The sequence below is a fragment of the Sphaeramia orbicularis genome, chromosome 4 (assembly GCF_902148855.1).
Source record: "Sphaeramia orbicularis chromosome 4, fSphaOr1.1, whole genome shotgun sequence".
Classification (NCBI taxonomy): Eukaryota; Metazoa; Chordata; class Actinopteri; order Kurtiformes; family Apogonidae; genus Sphaeramia; species Sphaeramia orbicularis.
In genome coordinates, this window is record NC_043960.1 from 36,231,308 (window position 1) to 36,249,256 (window position 17,949).

The 17,949-nt window shown below is 37.8% G+C and overlaps 1 protein-coding gene across 2 annotated transcripts in view; it reads right to left on the minus strand.

Moving 5' to 3' along the window:
• Window positions 1-336: 336 nt before the first annotated feature.
• Window positions 337-17,949, minus strand: part of kdr (kinase insert domain receptor (a type III receptor tyrosine kinase)) — a 29,397-nt gene continuing 11,784 nt past the window's right edge. For both annotated transcript variants that reach the window (XM_030132360.1, XM_030132359.1), the window contains exons 13-30: window positions 17,580-17,924; window positions 16,202-16,348; window positions 15,985-16,116; window positions 14,941-15,047; window positions 13,257-13,392; window positions 11,093-11,197; window positions 10,855-10,968; window positions 10,134-10,222; window positions 8,299-8,461; window positions 8,106-8,197; window positions 5,790-5,912; window positions 5,590-5,701; window positions 5,398-5,497; window positions 5,206-5,311; window positions 3,715-3,857; window positions 3,539-3,623; window positions 999-1,084; window positions 337-913 (exon numbers count right to left, since the gene is read on the minus strand). In XM_030132360.1, coding sequence (XP_029988220.1) covers window positions 697-913; window positions 999-1,084; window positions 3,539-3,623; window positions 3,715-3,857; window positions 5,206-5,311; window positions 5,398-5,497; window positions 5,590-5,701; window positions 5,790-5,912; window positions 8,106-8,197; window positions 8,299-8,461; window positions 10,134-10,222; window positions 10,855-10,968; window positions 11,093-11,197; window positions 13,257-13,392; window positions 14,941-15,047; window positions 15,985-16,116; window positions 16,202-16,348; window positions 17,580-17,924 — 2,402 coding nt within the window. In that variant the 3' untranslated portion in view covers window positions 337-696. The remainder of the gene's footprint in view (window positions 914-998; window positions 1,085-3,538; window positions 3,624-3,714; window positions 3,858-5,205; window positions 5,312-5,397; window positions 5,498-5,589; window positions 5,702-5,789; window positions 5,913-8,105; window positions 8,198-8,298; window positions 8,462-10,133; window positions 10,223-10,854; window positions 10,969-11,092; window positions 11,198-13,256; window positions 13,393-14,940; window positions 15,048-15,984; window positions 16,117-16,201; window positions 16,349-17,579; window positions 17,925-17,949) is intronic.

Consider the following 17,949-nt stretch of genomic DNA (forward strand, 5'->3'; position numbering starts at 1 on the left):
AAACACACATAGATCATTAAGTTTCAACAATGCAAAGAGCAGGAGATTGAGAAAATAAATATCACACAAGGCTACTTTTAACCAGTGAATATTTTTATTTTTATAAAACTAGATACATTTATTGCAGGTTTAGTAAATACACTTTCAATAAAATACTGTTTGTCAAATGATTAAAGAATCTGTACAAATGTGACTGTAGAAACATGTTGATCTGAGAGAACATCCTCCTTACTAAGATAGAAAGAAAGAAAGAAAGAAAGAAAGAAAGAAAGAAAGAAAGAAAGAAAGAAAGAAAGAAAGAAAGAAAGAAAGAAAGAAAGAAAGAAAGAAAGAAAGAGATTCATTTCTCCCAAAAATTCCAGATGTCATTTCCTGTGATAGAGGAAGTGGGTGGATTGTGCTTCAGGAAGTAGGCGTATCCTCATGTCTCAGCTCCACAGACCTTCCACTTGCTGTGTAAACATGATAGCATTCCTCAGGCTGTCCAAAGAGAGCTGCACTTACAAACTTATCATTCAACCTTCATTTTTCCCCATCTGACTTATTAAGTTATCTCTTGTGAAAATATCTCCACAGTGAAAAGAGCTCTATTGCATGTGATGACGTAGTTCCTAAAGTGTGGGCTAATACCTGTAAAAGGTAAACAAATACTGTACAATGAAAGACTCGGGGTTAAAGGTTGGGGAGTTTGGAGTGTCAGACAGGAGGTGTACTGTAGCGGATCTCTGCATTGAACTTGTCAACCGTCTTGGGCAGCGGAGGCTTCTTCAGCATCTTGTGCTTCATGATCACCTCCTCATTAGCATAGATGGGCGTGTCTGTGTCATCAGAGTGGTATCCGGACTGGTATCCACTGGTCTGATTGGACGACTCTGAGGCCAAAGACTCTTTACTCTTACAGCGCAGCAGCTGGCTGAGGAGACAAAACAGGATAGGGACATTTACAAACACAAAGTATGGAAATTTACACACATTTCAATAAGTTTTGTTGCCATCACCTGAAGTTGGGTGTGATTGGCAGCTGTTGGTCCAAAGCCTTTACTTCCTCCGGTGAGAAGCTCATCCCACTGTCTGTGTGACCCTCCTGTTAGAGACACACTTACATTTAAGTACAGTATGTATTTATCAGTTTCAGGCATGAATTGTTAGAAAAATAAAATACTAGTGGTATTATTGACTTAAAATATGTCCAACTGGATTTCTTCAGTATCTTATTTTTTTAGTATAATACCCACCTACTCATTGTAGTGGATTCCACGCATCAACAGTTTTTAAGCATAAACACATCCATAGACCTCTTATAGAATAGAATAGAATAGAATAGAATAGAATAGAATAGAATAGAATAGAATTGAATTGAACTGAATTGAATTGAATAGGTCTTTATTGTCACTGTTACAGGAACAATAAAAATCAGTTTAGTAGCTCTGTTTCTGTTTAGTAGCAAACACTTTAAATGCAAAAAAAAAGACTGTATGAAATATTACACATAATTATACTGAAAATATATACTGAAAAATATTGACCATATACGAAACTACTAAGAAAAACTAAAATATGTACTACAAATAAAAGAAATATGTACACCATATAAAGATGTATACAGGTAATATGGGATATATACAAGGTAAAATTAAAAACAAGGTGCACAAGTCTATATCACTGATTTAAAAAACATATTATTTTAGTGTAAAATGTAAAAGTCCACTGTGGAGAATGTCATGAAAAAGTGATTATATTCTGAGAAACTTCAGTTACTGAAAAAACAAAGACAAAAACCATAAGGATTAATCTGTGAACAAACTATTCCTTAAACTGCAGCTTAATAGAAAACACAATGGCAAAGTAATTAAGAGTTGGATTCATTACTACAAACAATGTAGCTTTAATTAAAGACTGAATAAGTGTCCTGTGCAGGAATGTCATGCATGCATAAGCCTTTATTCAAAGTCTAATTTTACGCACGTTCTAACTACTTATGCTGTGTTGATTATGAAAAGAGGAAAGAGGCTGAGATGGAGATGTTCAGTGTCTGAACATCTAGACATAGATGGGAGACATGAGTAGTTCAGGGACATTCATATGACAGAATCACAAGATAATCTGAAAGGGTTCGTTTGGTCTGGTTTTGCCACCTTATAAACACCTAAAAATACATATCAATTTACATGTGCATTATATATAGGTTATTTTTGCCTCATTTTCTTCATCATCATATAGTTCTGTTCTATGGGGAATATAAGCTCTGAAGACTCTTAAACCTACCACAGTTCACAGACAAAAAGAGTAGTTTTGCAGCCTATGTCACTGTGGTGTTTCAATATGTCGTTTCAGATTCTAACCAATGTGTGCTATTAAAAGTCAAAATCACTACCAGCATCTGATTCCAGTGCTTCAAAATAAAATTAAAAACTAAACATTTTTAAAAATGGCCTAAGTTCAACCTGTTGGAAAAAGACGAGCTTTGGTAGAATCTGGCTGAAAAATGGCTTGGACGGACACTTCTGATTAGAGGCAGTAACACTGACTTTTTTACACAGATTTCATAATATTCTCACATTCTTCACATTATTCTCCATTTGTTCTGAAGTTCAATTCCACATTATCATCAGGATCGTAAGACTCAAGAAGATTTCCAAACAAGAAAGGATGAGATGAGCTACTTTCATCAACAAAATGCAGACTTCAATACACATGTTGATTTTATGTGTAGTATCATGTGTACTAACGCAACTCATCACTACTGGGTTGTACAGTTTGGTTCACAGCTCAAAAAACATGTTTGTGTTTTGTGTTACTTTGGGGAAAAGTACATAAGTACCAGCCGCAAAATGTAGATAAAGTATTTAAGTAAGTGTACTATTTCACTGCCTCTAACTGATAGATTATTATTTCATTATATAATTACTAATAGTGAAGCACCAGTATGGGAGCAGGATCTGTTTATTACAAATATATGTTTATATTTGTTTAATTTTTTTTCACATTTGTCTCTGATCTTTGTTTTTTGAGGTAACCACATGAGAAACTTACAGGAAAAAATCACTCTATCACCATTAACTCCAATTCTGGTGCCAAAAATGGAAGCCACTGGTTGTTTATGTTTAGATTTTAACAGATTGTTACATGATGCATAGGAGAAAATCTTCTCCTTAAAAGTAACTAAGAATTACAGCTGTCAGACAAATGTAATGGAGTAAAAATATTTCTATTATTATTATTTCTATTATATTTAAAATATTTCTTTGTTAGATGTAGTGACATAGAAGTATAATGGACGAACAAACTATTAATTCCTCATATACCCAAAAATAGCACAAATACATACAAGTTACACTTATGTCAAGTGCTTATAGGCGGTACCACTGTCCACTCCCACACACAGAAACATTACATAAATAGAAGAAGAACTGAAGAAGTCACTTGGATGAGAGATGAAACATTTTCCAAAGCGCTAAACCAGTCATGTTGAACCTAGTAGAACTACCAAGAATTACACAAACAGTTTTATTAATGGTGTGTGTGGGTTCAGACTCACCATGACACTGCTGCGTTCCACAGGGATGTCCTCAAATGTCTTCACACTGAGGGGTCGACTGCATCTCTCACTCTGCTGGGACAGTCTGCAGATGGAACATACAACATTAAAAACATTAAAAAACACCACTGAGAATCTGTAATTAATATGTATAGCTGTAAGTTCGTCATGCTGACCCAAGAGATGGAGCATTGTCATAATGAAGCTGGGTTTCCAGGATTTGCCCACTCTGGGGTTGGCTGTAGGGGTTCCTGGGGTCAGGGGTCACCGGCGTTCCTTCTGCCTCACCTGCTGTCAGAGGGATGTAGTCCTTCCCATCCTGAAGACCAGCAGTGTTAGTGTTAGTTATTCTCATATAGTTCAAATGAATATACAGTCATATTCCCTTTGACATGTAGTTCTGCAAACTCCAGCTGCTTATTTTCAGTGTGTTCAAGTGGGGAATGATGCAAACACAGCCTCCACTTTGATTTTATTGAAAAGGGGCTTATGCATATAGAAAACCTGTTGATATCTTGCTATTTCAGATTTTAGAGCAGATGTGTTGTTCTTTCTGACCCAAAGTATTGTTTGTATACATTCCTACCTGTGTTGTCTAGTTGGTTTGTGTATATAACACATACATCTGACTAGAATCTGGAAAGAGCTGCTGCAAACTGTAGGTTCTAAATGTGCTGTGTACATTTTCATAGAACGATCCTAAAACACGATAACATCAACACATCCCACATGTCTCATTAAATGTGAGCATAATGTCATTGTAAAAGAACATTTACTCAATCCATGCCTTCCAGAGGGTACTTTACATAATGTTAACATACTTTTCTTGATTTAACATGTGTGCACCAGCTTGTTCATCAACTTCAGCTAATGTCTTCCTAAATGTCTTAACATAAACCTGGCAGTACTCACGGAAGATATGGAAACAAATATTTAATTTGAGCTTATTCATTCACAAATGCAACAATAACAGAGCAATAGAAAGACTGTAGAGCTGGGGTGCCAAAGGGTCCAATCCACTCATGAGATGAATTTGTGAAATGCAAAAATTACACTGAAAATATTAACAATCAAGGATGTCAACTTTTTGTTCAGGAGCCACATTCAGCCCAATTTGATCTCAAGTGGGCTGGAACAGTAAAATACTATCATAGTAATATAAATAATAAATAATGATGTTTTAGTGTAAAAAAAGTAAAATTACATGAAAATGTTTACATCTACTGTCCTTTCACAACAAATATGAATGACTGGAACAAATATGAACTACATGAAATGTTTTAAGAGAAGTGAATGGAATTTTAACAATATTTTGCCTGTTAATAAATAATTAATGTCTTTGTAGATCCACTGTGATCCTCTTTAAGTTGTAATGTACATAAGTAAATGAGAAATTGAGGCATAACACTGGTAAAATTGCACTTGTTCATTCGAAATCTTGGGTTGTTCATTATTTTTCATGTTGTTCATGTTTTTTTTAAAAGAATAGTTTGTTGATGTAAACATTTTTATAATGTAATTTTACTTTTTCTACTGGTCTGGCCCACTTGACACCACATTGGACTGTATGTAGTCCCTGAACTAAAATGAGTTTGACACCCCTGCTCTAGAGATTATTATGAAACTGTTGACTCTTCATGGTTTTAAGAGGTTTTATGAATGCAGACCTGCTGGGCACTGGCCTGTAGCAGGTTACCCAGATGTTCAACAAGTTCTGCAAACGTGGGCCTGTCTGTTGGACGATCCAGCCAGCAGTCCAACATGGTCTGGTATCTGTTTGAAATAAATGATTAGCATTGATGGTAAAGTCAAGAGATCCGAGTACATCTTTATACTGTGTATGTCAGGTTTCTTCTCACATCTCAGTGGTAGCATATTCTGGAGGTCTCATCCTGGTACCTTCCTTTAGCCTCCTGCAGAATGACTCATCAATACAAACACCTGGATAAGGGGAGGCTCCTATAAAACATATAACAGAGGTGAGAATGCAGACGCCAAAAAGCCGTTATAAAGTGTCTTGAGTTACCTATACTAATGAAAAATAGGCTTACCCAGAGAAAAGATCTCCCAGAGAAGGACCCCAAACGACCAAACATCACTTTGTGTGGTATAAACACGGTCAAAGATAGTTTCAGGCGCCATCCACTTCAGAGGAAGACGTGCCTGCAGCAGTGAGGAAGAGCCGCTGTTTATGGTTTCACATAGATTAACTGTGTGATTGATAATATATCGACTGGTTAAAAGGACTCACATCTCCCTTGCGGACATAGTCAGGGTCTTTGTAGACATCTCTAGCAAGACCAAAGTCACAGATCTTCACCACGTTGTTCTCTGAAAGTAGGATGTTTCTGGCTGCTAGATCTCTATGGATACACTACAGAACAAAGACAAAAAAAAAACACAAAATGCATGTTTACTGTCTCTTCAAATTAGGATGTACAGGAGAACAGAATAGACAATTAATCTCATAATGGTGAGATCTTGATTTTGAGAAAGCATCTCATAATTAGAAAATGAAAAATTCTCCTTTTTATGTATTTAGCTTATATAAAATACAAGAAGCACTGAAATCTAATATAATTAAATGTGTGTTTTCTTGAGTTGTAATAGAAATCAGCTTGATCTCAAAATATCAAAACTACCATAAAAAGTGTAATTAAAACATTTTTGATTCCTATACTTTATACTCCTCCAGATATTATTACTACTATTTTTTTTTTTTACTAGATTTGATTCCCTGTTTTATTTCATATCAATATGTTTTAACCTTAACCCGATTCAGGATTAGGGTTTAAGTTACATTTGAGCCATGTCTAAACTGACGTATTGCAAATCAGTTATTAAAATACTCTCTTATAAAAGATAACTAATAACATGCATATTGCACTTACATTTGTTCTATTTAAGCCTATCTTAAGGTTAGGGTTTCCAGGAAACAGTATTATGAAGTCAAGCAAAGGTTGTTGTTTGTTTCACAGATTCCAAGATGACAATCTTGGAATTACAGGATAAGGTGTCTAATGGTTTGTTTCTGTGGTGTCTATGCCTCTCTGGAGACAAATTTTGTCATGCCTGCCACCAGACATTAGTCTGGTTTTGTCTGTCTTGTCTGTCTTGTGTGTCTTTTCCTGTTTTATTTTGTTAAGTTTCCCTCATGTGTCATGTCTGGTGTCTTTGCTTCCTGTCCCTAATTGTGTCCACCTGTGTGATTACCTGACTCCGCCCTAATTTGTTCCACCTGTGTCTCATTGTCTTCAACCCCTTTTGTGTATTTAAGCCCTGTGTTTCCCCTTGTATGTTGCCAGTTCGTATTTTCCCTGTGAGATACTTACCAGCGTTTTGAGGATCCTGTCAGTCTGTCAGTCTGTCTGTGTATGACCCGGTTTGCCATCTCTGTTTTTTGCCTGTTTGCCTTATCCCTGTCCGTACTTCAGCCTTCTACTGACTCAACGTGTGTTTGACCTTAACACCTGTTTTTACGGTACGTGAGCTAGCCTGATCCCTATGTCCTGTTGCTTATCCGTCTGCCTGCCTGTGTATGACCCGGTTCTGCCACTGACCTCCCTCTGCTTTTCCCTAGTTGGATTCCCGACGTTTTCTACCAACCCAGACTGTGGGTTTTTGTCTCCGGTCCGGTTCCCTAACCCAAAGAAGAACCCGGGGCTCATTGTTCTCAAGATTTTGTTCATTATCAGTGCACTGTCAGTGAGCTTGGTGTTTAATAAACACTGAACTTTTACATCTGTCTCTGGGGTCTCTGGGCATGTGGGTTCAGTCTACGTACTCTGAGCATTACAAATTTGTTTAGAAGCTTTTTATTTAACTAACTTGACTCATAATTACAAGGTACACACTCATACCTTTTTTCCTGTCTGTGTGCTTTGTAAATGTATAAATTGTACTAGTTTTATATTGATAAGTAATCATGTTAAGACAAATCTTAAGAAATCTGCAATTAATAATGAAACAATGTTAAATTAATGTAACTATGTGCTTTGTAAATGTATAAATTGTATAACTTTTATATTGGGAATGGACCCCAGGAGGAATAGTTTCTACTTTGGTAGAGACTAATGGAGAATAATATATACATAAACATATTTTTAATTGGCTGGATCCCTGTACATATCCACTCACTATAAAAAAAAAAACTCAAATTTGCACTTTCTATACATACTGCAATACAAAACCCACTGTAAACAATATGTACATGAACATATATTTCAATAGGCCAGATCCCTGTACACATCCACTCGCAGTATAAAACTCCAATTTGCACTCTCTACATATTATACATCCACTGTAAATCTCATCCCGTTGTTGTCCTTGTCTCTAGTTGAATGTTTGTCTATATTAGGTCTATGTTCAAGTGTGATTGGGTTTATGTTGTTTTGGGTTCATGTTGAAACGTGTGTGCAAGGGAAACCTGAGGCCAAACTTCTTGTATGCGTTCACATACTTGGCCAATAAAGCTGATTCTGATCCTTAAAGAAATGACCAGATTTGGATGCTGTTTGCTTTCACACAGATACCTACAGGAAAACACATTTTCTGGTGATAGTCTCACCTTGCGGGATGACAGAAACTCCATGCCTTTGGCCACCTGGAAGCTGTAGCATATCAGGTCCTCCATGGTCAGGTGGTCTTCGTCTGAACTCTCTGCAGTCACATGATGACAATCATTACAATGAGCTCTGACCAACAGCCATAAATAAGCAATACATCGATTGCAAAGGATAAATCTGTGTCATCTTCAGCACCTTCCTGACTGTCCACATTGTTGCCTGAAGCTCTGTCCCCTGCATTGGAGCAGATGGCCGTCCCTGTGCAAATATCCAACTGGGCAACCTTCCCCAAACCCAGATCTCCTTCACTGACATCCTCCTCTGCAGACGCCCACCTCTGGCTGTCCACCCGCTTCCTCTGTGGACAACACAGAAAACACAGACAACTAGTAAGACTTAAAAGTCAGGCTTAAATCAGCATCCTTGTCTGCATGACTCACAAATTAGTTGAAGCTATAAACCTATGGAAGAGTTCTGGGAGAATGTGATGTCATTTTCACACATGTTTAGATTGGTCACCACACAGTCCACACCTGAACCCCACTGAGACTTTACCCTGTGGGCTGACTCTCCCATCATCAGTACAAGATCTCAGCTAAAAATGAATGCAACTCTGGATGGAAATAAATGTTCTAAATATACTGTGACACTGGGTTGAAGCTTTAGGTGGTCCAACAAAATATCGTTATTCATGATCTGTATTGAAGTACATGCCTGTGTAGTGGGAGACGTATAGCACTAAGGCTCAACTAGGACAAAGAACTTTGAAATCAACATTATACAAATAATAACAAGACACTTCATTCACACTGATGTTCACAGTGATTGGTTAGTTTAGTGAGATAATGCCAACTTTGTCAATCAAATATGCAACTGCTTTAAACAATCACGGTACTACTGAACATTCCTCATATTCTGTCAGTTTATATTCCGCCTCTGACTAGATTCTAGGTGAAACTCTGAGTAACTTCAATAATAGTTAATTTTATCAATAATCAAAATTCCCATCAATTACTGTGGCTTTAAAATGTCTTTGCTTTTTACTTTTATTTATCCTTCAGGTTTGTTGTTTGATCATAATTTAGTTTGTGTTAGTTTAACCGTAACCATAAACAGTTTTAGTGTTATTTTTATTTGGAGGATTTGACTATTTCAGTTTTTATGCAGAATTAGTGTTTTACTTTTTCAGATAATATTAAGAAAGACTAGTTTATAGAGTCTGAAAAAAGAAGAATGAATACCACGTTTTATGTCACTAATAAGGAAAAATTAAGGAAAAAAAAAAAAAGATGATTGGCTGTAGTTTCTGAGGTACAGTCTAAGGTCAAAATGAGAAATTCCAAGACTTAATGAGAGAATGGGTTTTACTCAAAAGGAATGTTTGTCTCAGAGGTACAAGATCTACTTCAAACACTGTCTGTACATTACAATACATTCACTTTACAGGTTCTTTCTACAGGAAGATTTATAAATTTGTTGTATAAATGTACATAAACCAATATATATATATGTGTGATAAAACTTTACCATATACATTGAAAACATTGAAAACATCTGCACCAGCACTTTTGTTATTTGTTTTGATGTGACATTTAATCTCTGAAGATAGTTTCTAGAAATGTGTACACCAATATTATGAACGGCCCCATATTTCATATTTTGGACTTAGTGTAGAAAGCAAATTAAGGTGGTGGGAAAAAAGTCTAAATGATTTCTACTGTGTATTAGTTCATGTAACACTGTCCATTCAGTCTTTCTTTTTTTAAACCATTGCATGTTTACATTTATTTATTTTCATTAGTCAGTTCACAATGATGTCCATATAATTTGGTTCATAAAGTGTGTGTTGAATATTTTCTGTATCATGCCTCTTGCAGCTGCTTGTTTTCAGGGTCTCTGACAGGGTTAAATCGTCTCTGACTGAGGTGCATTGCTGTGTAATGGTCTGTGGTCAGCGGTCTGGGCTCACTGCGATCACATCAGAGGCCAGTTTCAGTTCATGGGCTGCATGGGGGTTACACATCATTTACCTTGTAGGGACTGTACTCTCCACGCTTACTCTTCAGATAGCTGGAGAGGTTTCCATGTTTACAGTACTCTACAATCACCATCAATGGTCCTGGAGAGAGAGGGAAAAGCAAACAGGATAAAAAAATGAGGATAACAACTCCTAACTGCATCTGAGAGGACTTCAGAGTACTCCTATAGGCTGGTTTAATGACAGGTTTAATATCATTTAGAGAGAACAGAAAATAAATAATACTTTTCCAAATAAATCCAAATAAATTGATTGTATTAAGTTAGTGATATAGGTGTAAAAGCACTTGAGGGGTGGGATTAAATAAGTTTATACCGCTTCCTACTCCTTCTCGACCATGCAAAATTCAGATTTGCACGTACTTGAAGACAGATTCTGTTCATTTAAATGTTATTTTGTTTTTGTCTTAATTTATTTTGTTTTATTTCATTTCTTTGCATGTTCGAAATAAATAAATAGATAGATAGATAGATAGATAGATAGATAGATAGATAGATAGATAGATAGATAGATAGATAGATAGATAGATAGATAGATAGATAGATAGATAGATAGATAGATAGATAGATAGATAGATAGATAGATAGATAGATAGATAGATAGATAGATAGATAGATAGATAAATAAGATAACTTCATGTTTGGAGGTGGCCTATAGTGAACACTCACTCTCCTAAAGACCACATTATTCAGTGTGTTTGTAAAATAACTCACCCCCCGGCTTCGTACAGGCCCCCAGCAGGTTGACCACGTTGAGATGATGTCCAATATGAATGAGAATTTTCAGCTCTGACATCAAGGCGCGATACTCACTTGCCGTGGCTCCCTCTGTGACACCAAAATGAGGTGAGCAGTGTGTGGGTTTGACAGTTTACCAGCATAAACTGTCTGTAAGTTAATGTATATGTGCACATCTGTGGGAATATGGAGAGAGAGGGGACACCACACTTACCCTTGAGCATTTTCACTGCAACAGTAGTGCATGTGGTGGCTTTCTCGATGCCAAAGGCGGCTGCTTCTACCACCTGACCAAACGCTCCTCGTCCTAAAGGCTCACCTGTAACACAAATTTGACTACTTATACACAAGAAATACAGTCACATTTGTTGAACTGCATCAAACAAATCTTCAAATGTGTTTGTGATACTTGGGGGAAATGTAGCTAAATATTTGCAGGTTACACTTGCATTTGCTCATATTCTTTCATTTATAGACTAGTCAACAAAATAACTTTGGCTTTTGAAAGCTGCTTAGTCAAAACAAACTCATATTAGGCTCTGAAAAATAAAACAGGTGGTTTTTCAATGTCTGCAGACATTTTTGAAACTATGTATATAAATAAATTAATATCACTATATACTGTATTATTATGATATAAGATTGACACTTTTGTTTGACCTAAAAAAAAATAATTATTTGACATAAATCAGCTTGTGATTCAAATAAATCCATGTATTTACTATATTCATTATATACCTTGTCCTTACTGTAAGCCTGAGGAGTCACTCAAACAATAACTACAACTGTACAAGAATAATGTACAGTTTATTTGTAGGGTACCCCTCCTCAAGGAAACTATGATTAAATATGATGGTAAAACATACAATTACCTGCTTAAATTTCCCCAAAACCACAGTTTTGTCCACATTAAACAAACAATATACTGTACACATAATCTACACTAGTAGCCTTTGTGTACATCATAACTAGCCAGCACTGGTGCACACTTGCAAAGTAACCTACATGCCCCCAACAGCATATGGTCAGAAAGACAACAAGGTTCACTAAATGAACTGGAATTATTATTATTATTGTTTTGTTTTGTTTTTTTCAGTCGTTAAGTAAAAAATTTCACATAATGTTACTTAAATCACATCCAACTGTGAGCACTGAAGCAAAGAACTTAGATTACCAAGAACTAAACCTCAATATATTACTCCATTACAACAGAACTGCCCAAGCAGCAGGGCCATTTTTACACCATTATGCACATTCTCAAAAAGCACAAAACTGGAAAAGTTAAAACAGAAGAGGCTGTGATCACTGATAAACAAAAGGTTGTTGCTGAGGTGGCTCTGTGCACCCACTGCCCGAGGTGCACCTGGAGGTACCCCAGGTACATAGGGAGATACACAAGTGGATTCTTAAGAAGTACAAGACAGCAAAAGATCCCTCCTGATAAACCCCAGTCTGAGGTGATGGATATACCAGCACAACATTAACTAGATATAATCATGTAACACACTGGAGTGAAGTAAGAGTAAATAAAACACTATGGAAAGTCCTTTTATCGAGTCAGTCCCAGCAAAATACAGCTCCTGAAACTGAGTTGATTCCTTCTGTAGATGGAGGATGTTATTGCTGCAGACTTTAACCTACCTACTGTAGAAGAAAAATGTGGCTGAGAAAACTCACTCAGCAGTCTTTTAATCAAGGGGACAGAAACATACCCTCAAATCAGCCCTCAAACCACAGGACAACAAACCAAATGTCTAATAATAAAAGGCAACACAACCTGCTTTCAATCCATGCCCGAAAACCAGTAGCAACATCCAGAACAGCTCTGTTAACAGCCGGGGACTGAACAAGCAGGACAAAGCAGCCAGATGTGTCTCCTGAACGAACACAGACCCCTGCCAAAGACCTGTCAGGTGGCTGCTACAGGACCTGAAGTCCCCCCACAGAACACCAGCCCCAAGCAGCCTCTGTAGAAGACCACACTTAGATGACCTCCCAGAACCACAGCTGACAGTGGCCCCCAGAAAGCTAGTCAGAGATGAAGAACACAAGTCTAGGTCCTGTAGGAGGAGGTACTCTGGGAGAATCAGATCATGCCCTGACAGATCTTTATTAGGCAGCCCCTTGTGACCAACAATACTGGGCAAGATGTCAGGGAGTAACTTGTCTACTTTAAAGCAAAGATAACACAAAAAAGCCCAGGAGTTTCAGCATAACCTTTAAGATTCTTTTGCGATCGTTTCCCTCATTGTCATCATGGTTATCATGGTCATCATCATCCTTTTCTAACTGTTGCAAATAAAAGCTAATTCCACTTATTTGAAGCTACAGTCCATGCTCTTGAAAAGAAGAATAACAGTAGTTTAAGTGTGTCTCACCTAACTTCAGCCTGTCCCGAGGGAACTCCCATTTGTTGGCATCATATGTGAGCCTTTCACACTGCTCATCCATGGGCATGTCCTCTGAGTCCAGGATCATGGACAGGTAGCCTGTCTTCAGATCACCACCGTTTGGCTGAAACAGAGAGACAAAGATTAGGAAAGACAACCCAGAATATATATGAACGAATGAACGAATGAAGGAAGGAAGGAAGGAAGGAAGGAAGGAAGGAAGGAAGGAAGGAAGGAAGGAAGGAAGGAAGGAATGAGTCCCTATTTGTCTTGGTTCACCCACCTTGAAATAAATCTTAACCCTTTAAGACCCAAACATCCCCTGGTGACCAAAACTGTCTAGTCATGTTAACTGTTTAATACTTGTTGATCCACTAATCCTATCAATCCATGTAAATAACTGGTGTAAAATACAGTTTGTTGTCTTTTCATGGTCATCAGATATGACCCATTTGGACGTTAAGGAGCTTCATGGTGAACATGAAAACACCATCATCTTCTACAACATTGATTCCCCAGTAAAACCCATAGAGTTTAATAAATGACAGTGGATGGAGACACTTGGTTTATATTCAGTTAATGATATATTTTACAGAAAAAGTCACTTTTTTTTCAGTTTTGTCTGTTTCTGATATAATAACCCGCAATTTTAATCTGAGCTTTGATAAACATTGACATGATCAGTGAATTTAATGTAGGAAAAAACCTGATTTTTACTGGAAAAAAAACCCCTCAAAATACAGAGGATAATATTACAAGAAAAGCACTTGGAGAGCGCAGACCTCCACCAAGACAGATCTGTTGTGCCCCCCCCCCCCCCCCCGATCACCACCAAAATTTAATAATTTCTTCCTTGTGCCAGTATCAACATTTCTGGAAAATTTCATGAAAATCTATCCATAACTTTTTGAGTTATCCTACTTACAAACAAACAAACACGCAAACAAACACACAAACACACAAAGCAAAGCGATCACAATACCTCCTGGCAGAGGTAATAAATGATAAATTACTTAAGAAAGGTTCGATACAGAGAAAGATTAATTTGGGAATGGTCACAAAAGTTGCACTGGGTCTTTATGGGTTAAATGATCTTGTACTCTCACCACCTTTTTAACCTTTACATTATTCAAAGTACTTTACATACACTGTGCCACATTCACCCACTCACACAAACATTCACACACCTGTGAAACAGTCACTTGGAGCAACTCAGGGTTCCGTCTCTTGCTCATAGACACTTCAACATGCAGACAGGATCGGGGATCGAACCACCAACCTGCTCTACCAACTGAGCCACAGATAATGAATAGAAACTGTGCAGCAGTTTTCCAGCGACTCTGGAGCCCCTCCAGTTAGTGGGCCCCCATCCACATGGCGAGTGTACGTGACTTATGGGAGCAGAAAGTGGCCCCGTTGTTCTTGGACACAAAAGACGAGCCAGACCAGTCACTTCCAATCAGTCATACACCCTCGCAGTGAGTGTGCTGGTGCATGTGTGTTTTAGCTGTTATTTTTTCATCCATTATGAGCTCTCTTGTGAGTAACTGCAGGGAAAACCCAAGGAAGGAAAAGTGTGGCGAAGAGAGGATGAGGATGAGGATGAGGATGAGGATGAGGATGAGGATGAGGATGAGGATGAGGATGAGGATGAGGATGAGGAAGTTCTTACCCTCTTTCTCCCACGGATGACAAAGACGATCAGTAACCAGAAAAACATGGCGATGACCACTGACCCGATAGGAACAATCAGCTCCACATTAGTCTTTTCTTCAACACCTACAACAGTGTGATTTAAATAAGTAATTACAAGACAGGTTTGTGGGTTTGATCATGAAAGTAACTGGAAAAAATTGGAGCAATTTCAGAGGACAGCGTGGGATAGTTACTGTGGAATGTCAAGTACAATTTCAGTGACATGCTTTGGCAGTATTACATAAAGCTCAGAGAGGTTTGTCATTGTCTTTGGCTTCTATAAGTGTGTGTGTGTCTGTGTTTGGGTTGGAGGAAGGAGACTGTTAGAATTTGGACTGTAAGCAAACTGATAGTTTATCTAGTCACAACAAATGGTCAGAACAATTCTAGCCAAAGACAACTTGGAAAAATCCTAGTAAAGTGTAACTACATGCTCTAATGGATACTCTTCAGTTTTAACTTAGTTTTAATCCTTTGCTCTACTTGTCTGGGCTTTTCTTTTTGTTCGAGGTCTCATCCTCCACCCTCCTGGGTTTGCACTGCTGGCGTCTGGTCTCTGGGACTGGGTCTGCATTCTGCTGGCGGGGACCAGGTCACGTAGGCCCTGGTTCTAGTTGGGGCATTTGTTTGTGTGGATGTGTTCAGGACAGGAGAGCAGAGGCTGGAGCTGGGGCAGGGCCGGCCTCTCCCTTTGTCCTGTAGCCTCTTCATTGTTTTAGATTTAGAAACTCCCAGGAGGATGTGCGTTAACTGGGGAAACTTCCTGTCATGCGGAAGCAAAGTTATTCTTATGCTATATTTTAATATGAAAAATGGTGCATGCGTAATGTGAATCTGTGAAACCTTCAGGCAGGATATAAATACATGGTCTTCGTCAATATTTTGGGTATTGTCTAGATATTAAAGCTAAATTCTACTCATTTGGATGTGGATGATACATTATTTACAATCAGCTGACCGGAAATATTAAATCATGCTACACATGATTTGTGATTTGGCACTGGTTGAGGCCTAGACTGACCTTCAGTTGTCAAAAGCGCCTGTGAGGCATCACAACCGCGGCGGTTACATGCAGTGCAGGTGTACAGACCACTGTCTTCCTTCTTCACACGTTGGATTGTCAAAACATAGTTGTTCTGACTCAGAATAACACCTGGAAGCAGTCGACATAGTTTATAACAGCTGCAGCAACATACAGACCCAAACTGACTCTGGTTTAAGAGCAGTGCATGTCTCACCTGAACCTTCCTCTACAGTTTGGTTATTTTTGGTCCAAACCACTGTGGGGTTTGGGGTCCCAGCAGCATCACAGATGAGCTTAACTGTCGCACTCACGTTCACTTTTTGGTCGGTCAGATTGGTAAGGATCCTGGCCGCTTCGAGACCTGGAAGTGGATTTCAAAAGGATTACAAAGTACTTGGTTTTTTTTTTTTTTTACCAATATATGGATAAATCAATCAAACTTTTCATGTTTCAAGAATTTTCAACTGTTACATAAGACTTACTCGTTACCTCAACCCAGATTTTTAAAACCACTAAAAATAAAAGCTACAGTGAACAATGAAAACAAACTAAAGCAGAATAAAACAGCCTGGTTTTTGGATTAAAATGGCTTTGTGTAATATAACACTAAAACAATATAATTCTAAGAAAAAAACTAAACTAATATGAGTCAAACACTCAAAACAATCTCTTATATTAAATCAAAACTAAAGTGGAAGACTAAATAAAATAAAATAAAAAATAAATAAAAAGCTATGAAAACTGCTGTAAAGATGTTTTTTTTTACCATTTGATAGACTGTCAGTAGGACTATGAAAAAACTACTGCATTAATTCCACTGGAATGTGGTGGAAAGGCAGGACATGGGAAAAAGAGGAATTTCAGAGCACATATAGTATAAGTAGAAAAAACTGAAAACCTGAAAAATGTAATATGTTTAATATGATTTGCCTTTACAGTCAATTTATTGCCAGTGATTTATAGACTTATGATTTCTTTCTTTGTTTCTTTCTTTCTTTCTTTCTTTCTTTCTTTATTCATGTACATGATTTAAAAAAATCAAGTAAAAATATCAAATACAATAGCTTCTGCAAAAACGAAAGAAAGAAAGAAAGAAAGAAAGAAAGAAAGAAAGAAAGAAAGAAAGAAAGAAAGAAAGAAAGAAAGAAAGAAAGAAAGAAAGAAAGAAAGAATATAATCAGTTTATGGTAAGTGCTCTTAGAATAAGTATGGCTGATGGTAAATGGGAGCATAAACTTTAACAAAGTAAAACTCCAAACAAATTCACATCTACTCTGAAAACAACAAAACAACAAATCACGCTGGGATCAAAGAAAACAAAAAAATGTTGTCATTTGTTATTGAATACAGGAAGAGAGGGAACAATACAATCTAAACAGTGTCAGCTTTATTTACCTATTTCTGTTTGTTGAAAAGTAATCAGTTCTTAATAAAATCTTAAAAGTTAAACTATGTAAATGAAGTCACTAGAGTAATGCACTTGAATCCATGCATTTCCAAAGTGAACTGTTTCCAGAGCATTGTGACATTCATGAGTGGGGTCTGACTGATAGAACATTATGAACAGGGAGGTGTAAATATGAACGTTCTACCTTTGAGGGACAGACGGCGTAGCAGGCAGGTTCTCTCCTTAGTCTTGATGTTTTCCACCTGACAGGCGTAGAGACCTTCATCCTGGGTGGACACGCTGGGCAGCGGCAGCACCAGTGTCATGTTGGCATCCTTGGTGTCGCACAGCACCGCCTGCGACAGGGGTGTCGGCTGCAGGGCCAGGGAGCGACAGGGCTGCACCGCCGCCACCTGCTCTGACTCTGACACGTTGTTCACACGGTACCAGGCCAGGTTACCATAAATCAGCCTGTCTGCCTTACACCGCAGCGTCACATCATCCTCCTCCAAAGGCTCATCGGACGGAGACAGAGTCAGCTCAAGGCCACCTATCAGCACCAGAAGGACGATCAG